Genomic DNA, 10,604 nt, shown 5'->3' on the forward strand with positions numbered 1-10,604 from the left:
AACGTACCAACCTACCAGCATGCTGAATTTCATTTTCCCCCCACCCCCCACCACACACACACACAACCGGAGGCTCGGTCCTAAGTACACACAGACCACTCTCTCCAGGTCTGAGAAGCACTTTACATCGATGCAGTCGACTTGGAAAAACTAAAGTGCAAAAACGAAGCCCCAATTTTAGAGACCATTGAGGGTGAAATTGGTGCCGAGGACAGCTTTAGAGCTGCCACAACGACTAGTGAGTTGGCGGATGAGCTCGATATTTATGTTAAGGCAATCGAACTTCTGAAAAACAAGTACAACTTGAGGAAATCGACGAAGACTTAAGGGTTCTTAAGCTTTTACTCGGAGAACGCGTAAGTGCCGTACGCCGGTCTCTGACATTTCTGTGAGAGGTTCTCAAGTGTTTTCGGATTCGTTTTTGCCTGTGCTTTTCGCTTTTATCCATCTCCTGAGAAAGTACAATGGCTACAGACATGTACATGTACGTACGTGTGGGTACGACAGGGACGGATAAAGGCGTCACGAAAAATGTCCAACAGAAAATGTCCAGACTACGCATGATGTTCAAAATAACAAGTGGGGGAAGTACCTACCCACTACTAGGTATCTAATACCAGCTCAGAAACAACGTACTAACACGTACTACAATTTGCTACATGTGCTAATTGTACTGCCCAATGGCCTTTACCTTACGCACGTCATAGAAGAAACAGTCCCTGTGTGTACTGTAATCATGTACGTATTCTCCGTGAGTGGGTGTATAGCAGAGTTTGTTCAAGGTGATAGATAGTGACTGAAAGGCTCCTGAAAGACTACCAAACACGTTTGCTACAATCTTAACAATTTGCTACATGTGCTTATTGTACTGCCTCGTGGCCTTTACGTACGTCCCTGTGTGTACTGTAATCATGTATTCTCCGTGAGTGGGTGTTTGTTCAAGGTGATAGATAGTGACTGAAAGACTCCTTATTACAGGATGCATACACACAAACCTGAGGTCGTATGCAGTGTAGCGATGTTACGGCTGTTCAACATATAATTCTTGTCAAGAATCAAGTCATGAAATCATTTAACACAGTGACAGTGCGCGCTCCAGGCTGTAAACTCATGGCTGAGGCTAGCCAGCTTGAATTTTTTCCGTCAGGTCAGGTTCATGATCTGACCTGGGGTGAGACAGTGCTCGCAATCTAGGGGGTCCGGAGGCAGGATTTTCAAGCCATTAAAAACCCGATTTCGACATTTTGAGAGGCAAATCACGGGGTTAAGAGTGGTAGTCCTTTGGATGTTTTTATAATATTTTCCCAAGATTTTTGTTAATTTTGTCAGTCAACTTTGACGGATTGGTTTAGTTTTTTTCGATCCTATGCCACAAAATCTCAGTTGACGAAAAAACGGGTGCTAGTTAACACTATGTAAACTTCTCCTGAGTTTGTTGCAAGTGTGGATGTCTCTTAGCTGCATGTCAGGCGTGACTGATCGAAGAGGCTACCATTCACCCGGCGGGCACGCACGTTTCAGATGCGGGTTGCCCACAGATATACGCCGACACGGCGCGCATAGAGAAGAGACCTTTCCGAGGAATTAGCAGAACGGTTAGGCTTCTGGGCATAAAAGACATCCGCCGTGCTCTTATCTCCACAAAGGAAGGCTAGTAGATCGCACCTATCAGTCTCGCAAAAGATGAAAGAAGGTAGATAGCAATCTGCTTATGAATTGTAGATCTGTTTTTTTAAATAGTCCCAGATATTTTCTAAGTTAGTTGCAAGCCGATGATTAATTATGCGGGAAGTGATCTGTATTTATCTCTATAGTCACAGTATATTTTTGATAAGTCACGGTATATTGAGTAAGAAAGAGATCAATGATTGAAAGGGCCAAAAGCTCAAAGGGTACGAAGAGAAACAGTCGATATTATGTTGATGCTTACATGCAGCTTAAATCGTGTGAAATCAACGAGACTATAACATATTCGTGGTTTAAAGGGTTCATTGAACGAGAGCAGAAATTACTGCACCCAGACAAGCTGAAATACATGACCTATTAATGAATGAATGAATGAATGAATGAATGACTTTTATTGTACGTTTGTGCTCTAACAAGCTAAGTATAGGTCATGAATAGACAAGGAAAAGGATACAGCAATGATACTTAAACTATACGTACTAATGTGATCTACTATTTACATGGTTCGACTTCTTCTCGCTTCTTGACGCAGTTATAGATGTACGAGCATATAGAACTGGTGGTACATGGTTTGTCAAGTTTCATAAGAAATATGAATTTTTCTGATTTAAATGTCCAAAGCTGGGGAATCTATAATGTAATCACAGCGAAATCACAAAATCTAAAACACGTTAACAATGCAATAGAATATCATTAGATATTGTACCACCTTTTAATCATATTCAAAAATATAGTAAACCTGTTTCATTCAAATTTGAACTATCATCACGTTAGCTTACAATAATATAGACCATTTGTTTGATTTAGTATATCGAAGACATCACAAAACATGACAATAGTACAAAGTAAATGCATAATGTTTACCTTCGCATCTGGTCTTCTCTGTTAATTCTTACTCAAACACATTCATATATATTGTGACACAGGAGTCTATATCCCTCCTGCTTTAAAATTGCAACATGATGTAACCCAACACCAGTCATCATGGTGTCTGCTTTAGGTCATTGACCTTATCTGTTTGGAGAAGAGGAAGAGGAAACAGCGGAAAAACAATATGTTTTCCTTCAGTAAACATAACAAGACTGTACCGTAAAGTTCGAAAAACAGTACAGTGCTGGCAATAGCGTTTTAGCACTCACGTGACTATGACGTAAGTATAATCCACCATTCTGGTTGGTTAAACCTGCATGTTTCCAGGTAAATTCGAATTTTCCTATAAAATAACAGGAACAAAAGAATTATAGTGTAAATATGTCAGTTTATATGTCTGGTCAACAAACTAGCGACTGTGACTTTACATAAAAAACGGTTACTGTGACGTCATATACATAATCTTGGAACACCAGAAAACTACATGTGTTGTAATTTTTTATAATCTCCAAGAAGACGAGTTTCTTAGAAAGCCCAGGCAACTAAGATAAACGTTACGACTGTCTATTTTTGCGGTCTTGTGTTTATAACAAATCATTTCTAATCTTGTTGTGGACGTGTCTGAGGTTGTTCATCTCCATGGAGGTGGTGGGGACTCGTTTGAAGTTGTTCATTTCGATAGGGGTGGAAGGACCCTGTTGTTGTTGTTGTAGCTGCTGTTGTTGCTCGTCTTTTACTTCTGAGCTGTGCCGTCGCTGCTGCTGCCGTTTGGACTTCTTACAGCGCAACCTGGAAAATAGACAAGAGGGTGTTAAAGTTTTAACCTAATGTTAGATTCCTCTCTACCAAGTGACGATGATGACGATGATGAAGATGATGACGATAATGACGATGATGATCATGATGATGATGACGATGATGACAATGATGACGATGACGCTCATGCCAATGATGACGATGGCAATGATGCTGTTGATGACGCTGATGGCAATGATGATGATGGCGATGATGATGATGACGACGACAAAGACCATGACAATGATAATGATGCCTCTGATGGCAATGATGATGATAACGATGGTGGAACCACTCGCTAGCCCCAAACAAACAAACAAACAAACACACACACACACACACACACACACACTTCCCACCCGATACAGGAGCACATCCTGGAGCAGGACTGGACCATCTCCCGGCGGAAGCGCTCGCTCAGCATGACGTACAGCAGCGGGTTGGCGCAGGAGTTCAGGTACGACAGCCCCACGAACGTCAGGTGCACGTAGTACATGGCGGCGGTCGGACGGAACACGTGGTGGTAGTACAAAACCTGGGGAGAGACGAAGGGAATGGTTTACTACCTGGGTGTCGGGCATACACCCGGTGGATACATACATGTCGTAGGCGTAAGGAAGTTCAGGGTAAGCGGAAGGCGCATGGCCTGTGGGACGTCTCCGTCGGTCATGGATCAAGGAGTGGACCGGTCAAACAGCCAACCAGACTGCTGGTAGAAGATCGTCAGCAGTGGAAAACATCAAGCTGCCCCAACGGCTGACTACGCTATGGAAGTGAGTGAGTGAGTGAGTGAGTGAGAGTGAGTGAGTGATAAGCAAGAATCTTTTTCAATTCCAAACTCAGTATCTTCTTGATGCTAAGGATCTGATACTGTTGTGTACTGTTGCGTTCACCAGTCCGTCTCACCTGTAGGATCCCGTACGGCAGCCAGCACACGAAGAAGACCGCCACGATGATGAGCACGGACCGGGACACGTGCTGCCTCTTCCTGCTGAGTCTCCGCGGCTGCAGGCGCCCGCCCACCCCGGCCCCTGTCGAGGCGTGCCGCGACACCACGCTCTGCTTGGACAGCTGGCGGCTCGCCACTGACTCGCTCACCGAGTACTTGACGCTGACCGTCCGATTAGACCGGATGTAGCTGGTCTCCACTACCCTCTGAGACACCTGCGGCAATGCACATCGATGAAGGTTGGATATAGAACGCTTAGTCTACTAGAACGCCTAGTCCATTAGTAGAAAATGAAACAAGCTACTGGATGAAGTCTCTGAAGAGTTAGATGTTTCAGATATCATCTATTATCATTCATCAGTAACTGTCACACCCTCAAATATCAGAGTTATCAACCAAAAATTGAGGTGTTCAAAAAATCGTATTTTCTGAACTATCGTAGAGTGGAGCTCGTTGCCACCAAGCACAGTTGGGGCATCATCACCAGAAAGATTGAAAAAATTCCTGCAATAAATCATGCAAAGAATGAGTGTAACAAGTCCTTCGGTGTAATATAGTATTACATAGTTTCCGCCTCGCCGCGTGCCTGCGATGCTGGTGTGTTACGCCGAAAGGCGGTTATACCGGCTATACCGATACCGATACAGAACTGGCGTTATATACATATATATAACAGTTACACATATATACACGTACAAGATCAAGGAAAGTTGTTTATACCTCCGCGACGCTGACGAAGCTCCTGAGCGTGCTGCGGCGCTGTCGGGCGGTCCTGTCCTGCTCCTCCAGGGTGACCGGCTGCATGGTGGACCACAGCTGGTACACCATGGTCCCGTACAGCACCGAGATGACGAGGAACGGCAGCGGGAAGCCCAGCACGAACACCAGCGTGATGTACACAAGTTTCCCCACCTGGAGTTACACGTAGAAGAACGAATGGATTGTGATTTAAAGTGGAAAAAACTCTCCTTTAGCTGCCCACCCGAGGGTGACAGTTATTCTTCCAGGAGAGACTGGAGCACATAACACATTACAATACATCAACATACAATTGATTAAAGTTACATTACATACAGTTATTTAAAAAATACAAATGTATAACATCGTATGTGATCTACTTATTCATGTCCCTCATGTGCTTTAGCAGGCCTTGTTTGAACTTCTCATGATGATACTGTTTGTAACCCATGTGGTAGAGAGTTCCATGCTGCAGTAGTTCTGTATGTGAAGGCTTTTTAGTGCTGATTGATTTTGGTTTGTCTAGTTTGAAGGTGTTTCGAGTTGCATTGAAGATAAATCTTTATTGCATATTCCTGCCCAGAAGGGCTAAATACACAATGTGACCTACCTCACTGGGCCAGCTGAGCAGGCAGACCTCCACCAGCTCCCCTGCCTGTTCAGACTCGTGCAGACTCATGCAGACGCTCCAGGGCAGCGTGATCAGCAGGGCGGCGATCCACACAGCGCACGTGATCCAGCGGGATTTACTGGTGATCTGGATCCCCTCGGAGATCGCCTGTGTCGGGTACATGACGGCGTAGAACCTGTCGGCGCTCATGGCCGTCAGGGTGAAGATACTGGCCAGCATGGTCAGGGTGTCCAGACCGACGATCAACCTGCACCCAACGTCACCGAAAACCTGAAAATACACAACAGGACAAATGTGCAGTTAAACAACACAGCGAACATGATTTGATTTTATGGTGTCCTCATTCAGCCTTTTCTGTTTACATAGAATACATTGACCACTTGTTCCAGTCTCATAGTATATGTATATAGTCAGACGGCAATGTGACGAGGATCAAGCGACATGTATTTTTCGTTGCTCTCGATCTATAGCTTTTGGTTTCGTCATAATGCATAGGTTGTAATTATATAAATAGTGATGCATTCTATCTTAAGTAAAAGGTGGAATAGTGGAAAAGTGGAGCTAGTCACTTACACGGTAGGATCGAGTACAACACTAACAAGAGTTCCACGATCTCATACCTTCGCCAAATGACGAACAATACAAATTAACTCCTGATTTGCATAATTGTCATTTGATTATGTCAAGCATCACTTCAGCTACCTACATACTAAAAATCACGACAATCCGTCGACCGGTTCTTGAGTTATCCTCCTTCGAAAATTTTTCAACAAATGCTACTGCAGTTCCAAAACAAGCTGCTAGGGGGCCCAAACTCATGTCACTACTTCCCTACCCCATGAGCTATCTACCAACAAAAATTCGTGACCCTAGTATGTCCAGATCGCGAGATATCAAAACCGGAATTTCTGCTGCAGTACTAACAAAAGCCGCCAGGGGGCCCAAAATCTAATTATTTCTAGGTCTTATCAAGACCTACCCACCTACAAAGTTTCATGACAATGCATATTAAACTTCTTGAGTTATGCTGTTCACAAACGGACAGACGGACAAACGTAACGCTACTGAAAACATAACCTTCTTGACGAAGGTAATTAGTTGTTTTCGGTGCGTGTGTGTCCGTGTGTGTGTCTGTGTTTCGGTTGTACAATATTGTTGGGTTCAGTCCGTCCCAGAGGGAGTATCTCTTGTACATGTGGTTGCGGCCGCTGTCTTTACTGGTGTCTTAAGTGTACTTTCATTGCCTTGTTGACGGTTAGTTTTCTCCCTTCACGAAAAAGAAGTGGATTGCAAAAGGAAATTGCAAACGGGTTACGTTGCGTCTGTAGTTGTCTAGGCAAATGGAGCCAGTTTTTCATGTGAAATCTTCAACTCCTCCTAAAACGTCGTGACTTGTAAACATCATAGTTTCATGGGGGTCTGTGATCTATGAATTCTTGTTCAAATTTGACGTCATTTCCGGAACCTCATGCCCCCATATATGGGGTTTTTACGCAATGCAGTCACATCCGCTGGGACCAGGTCAATGAGCTTTACAATCCCATTACGCTGTTTCTTCCGATCTAATCCTGTGCAATCAGGCAGGCAGACGCACATTGGTGTTTATTCTCCCCTGTTTATGCGGGGATGTCCTGTGCAATTTCGGCTCAATCCCCTGGCCGTGCGCGCGCGTGTTTTTCCTCGCAGCGTAATTCCCTGTCCCTGCTCGAAAACGTGCGGCAGAATATCACAGCTGCTTCCAAGCCGGTTGCTTCACTGTGAAATTAAGTCTGGAAGTGTAGCGTATGTCTTTTTGATAACCTATAGGTGACCGTAAAAGAAAATACTGTGGAATTAGAAAGCTAACATTTGCAACGCAACTGCATAATGTTTACCTTCGCATAGATGGTCTGCTCTGTTAATTCTTACTCAAACACATTCATATATTTGGTCAGACAGGAGTATAAATCCCTCCTGCTATAAAATTGCAAACATGATGTAACCCAACACTAGTTACCATGGTTTGGATGGAGAAGAGGAAGAAGAGGAAACGTAGCAAAAACAATATGTTTTCTTTCGGTAAACGTAAAAAGCAGAGACGACCCTCTATTGCCCTTCTGTTGTGCTGGTTGAATTAAGAGAAGATTCTAAAGAGACGAGATTGCTGAGACGACATAGAGCGTCCACAGATGTGGCAAGCCTTTCATCATACTTCTCACTCTGTATATCGTCACTCTGGCCGTGCACGGTCTCCATAAAGCCTCGGTCACAACTCGCCGTACGTGCTTCTGCGTGCTGTCTACGTGCAAAAACGTGGGCAAACGTACGGCATCCGTGCGTGGTGAGTACCGCCTCCGTACGGAATCCTACGGATTTGGGAGCACGCAGACACGCCGTAGAACCTTAAGTGCATGTAATACTTTTTCTACGTGCGGTCTGCGGATTTACCACCCGTGCGTGCGAGTACGTGCGACGCGCGTGCCCCGTACAGCCTATGAGCGTGCAACGTACGGACTCCGTGAGTCTAACTTCACTATTCTCACGTGCAATTGCTGTACGGACAGCGCACGAAGCACGTGAGTGCCACGCACGGTGCTTGCGTCATCCGTGCTTACTCCTCACTTCCCAGTTGACCTGCTCAATGACCACGCAGAACACACGTGCACCATACTAGGTGCTCCGCACGTGCAACGCACGTGCAACGCACCTTATTTCTACAGTATATAAAGACGACTTGACGGGCGACTGCCAACTCGTCTCCAAGATGCCCAGGAAGGCTCAAAAGAAGTCTACCAGACAAGATCCAAAGAAACGGGCCGCGGAAGACACCAGGGCGGCTAGTGATGATGAAGTTATCAGGAGGTGCACGCACTTACAACGTGCGAGTGAGTAAGGAAATCGTGCGCACGCCGCACGTGTAGGTACGGCCTGTACGCGGCAACGTGGCAATCGCACAGAGATCGTACGTTGTAAGCACGTACAACTCACTTACCACTTGCGCAACGTACGATGCACGCAACCGCTGACGGCCAGGCGTGTCGTGCAGACCACGTACGTACACCTTGCGAGTGACGTACTCCCTCGGCCGGCCACCCTACGTTTGCAGAAAAAACGTAGCAGACGTAGCCACGACAAAAACGTACGGACAAAAAGCACGCACGGCGAGTTGTGACCGTCGCTTAACCGCAGTGAGATCGTATCTTTCCATTGAGATTCCACTCACAACACGACACCAAAGTTATCTTTCTTTTCCAATACCCGTGACACACTATCAATTACCATCTGATTCTGGAGTACGTTATAATCATTATTACACCCACTTCAGCGTAGTGCGTCTCACTCATCCCCAGGGTCTGTAGCTAGCTGTATCTCCTCTTCACTTCACAAAGACCAAAGTTGCGGTCCTGTGCGAGATATTTGTCACCTTGGAGCTAAAGAATAGCATCTGAGAAATGTCCAGTCACTGTGCTTTGTAATCTGGTTGCTGGGGCTGATAGCTGTAGAATATGCATATATAAATGTGCGCTTCCCTGAGGCTTCCCGTTACCGCGGGCCGACTCTATCATATCAGGACGCTCTTTGATGTACGTGCTTATCACAAAGCTGACAGAAAACGAATCTGGTAAATAAAGAGCCTGTAACAGGCATGAAATTACTGGGTTCTAACAAAGAATGATTCGTTTTATTATCCATTTCTGTATCAGAAACAATTTTTCTTGCCGCAGTAATTGTAAATGATACTTAAGAGCGTAATATTACCGCTAAATTGTTTCCCATCTAAATGTGTATAATAACTGTTATTTGTTTTCATGTAAGACACGAGTTGATAGAGGTTATTTGCGGCTCCTATCCTCATCTTCTGTACCACAAAATTACACTACATGGGGCGAAATGGGATAGTGCAGAACGTCTCTGAATAGCAGTCAGGGGTGCCAGTTTCTTCCTGTCTATAACGTCAATTTTATTTTATTTTATTTTATTTTATTTTATTTTATTTTATTTTATTTTATTTTATTTTATTTTATTTTATTTTATTTTTATTTTATTTTATTTTATTTTATTTTATTTTATTTTATTTTATTTTATTTTATTTTATTTTATTTTATTTTATTTTATTTCATTTCATTTCATTTCATTTTATTTCATTTCATTCTATTCTATTCTATTCTATTCTATTCTATTCTATTCTATTTTATCTTATTTTATTCACATAGTTTATGAGCATTAGATGGCAAGCACGAATGTGCTGATAAGATACAGGTTGAGATAATACAAAATGTATATGTGCAACGAACATAAAATGAAAGTGGCTGGCGAACCAATTTCCAGAACGTAAACGTCTACTCTCATCAGGCTCTGTAGCACTTTAGAGGAAATATTTTTCAAACGTTCCACTTTAGTAAGTCCGTTAAAGAACATGATTTTCAAGGGAGTGGCCCCAAACTTGTACCACATCACTCTTACTACTACTACTAGTCTTAGCACAGACAATACTTATAGTTTTGATAAGATATTGCTGTAATTTTGTTACTTCCGCTTTATTTATGACTTGCACTTAGCCTGTAAGAGAACAAACGTACAATAAAGGTCTTTCAATAAAATAATATACAATACCCGTCAATTTTACCCGTTGATTGCATTTGCGATTGTATCTTCGCCACATGGCTGCTTCTACACCCTCTCAATATTGTCGAGCACATAAAAGACTTGGGATGTAATCTAAATGCAATCTATGGCTTCGTTAGGAAGTCTTCCCGTGTTGTGACGGTGAAGAGAGAAGTATGTGCTTGCCTAGAGCGGGCTTAAGTCTCCGCCGAGACTCTGAAATGATTGATGATAACTTGAAGGCCGAACCGACCAGTTGTCTGATGAAGTGGTTCATTTGGCTCCTGACATTTGGCTCTTCAAACCGGCGTGAGGTTGGACACAGACTGGACCGAACTGACCTTTCCATAA

At 43.7% G+C, this 10,604-nt stretch overlaps 1 protein-coding gene across 1 annotated transcript in view; it reads right to left on the reverse strand.

Annotated features, from left to right (window-relative positions):
- Positions 1–3,123: 3,123 nt before the first annotated feature.
- Positions 3,124–10,604, reverse strand: part of LOC109481806 (somatostatin receptor type 3-like) — a 12,235-nt gene continuing 4,754 nt past the window's right edge. Inside the window, exons 2-6 of the mRNA XM_019784398.1 lie at positions 5,649–5,939; positions 5,021–5,212; positions 4,258–4,515; positions 3,711–3,886; positions 3,124–3,345 (exon numbers count right to left, since the gene is read on the reverse strand). Of these exons, the coding sequence (XP_019639957.1) occupies positions 3,141–3,345; positions 3,711–3,886; positions 4,258–4,515; positions 5,021–5,212; positions 5,649–5,939 (1,122 nt within the window). The 3' untranslated portion in view covers positions 3,124–3,140. The remainder of the gene's footprint in view (positions 3,346–3,710; positions 3,887–4,257; positions 4,516–5,020; positions 5,213–5,648; positions 5,940–10,604) is intronic.

Source organism: Branchiostoma belcheri, unplaced genomic scaffold (genome assembly GCF_001625305.1).
Source record: "Branchiostoma belcheri isolate BF01 breed outbred unplaced genomic scaffold, Haploidv18h27 scaffold11, whole genome shotgun sequence".
NCBI classification, from domain to species: Eukaryota; Metazoa; Chordata; class Leptocardii; order Amphioxiformes; family Branchiostomatidae; genus Branchiostoma; species Branchiostoma belcheri.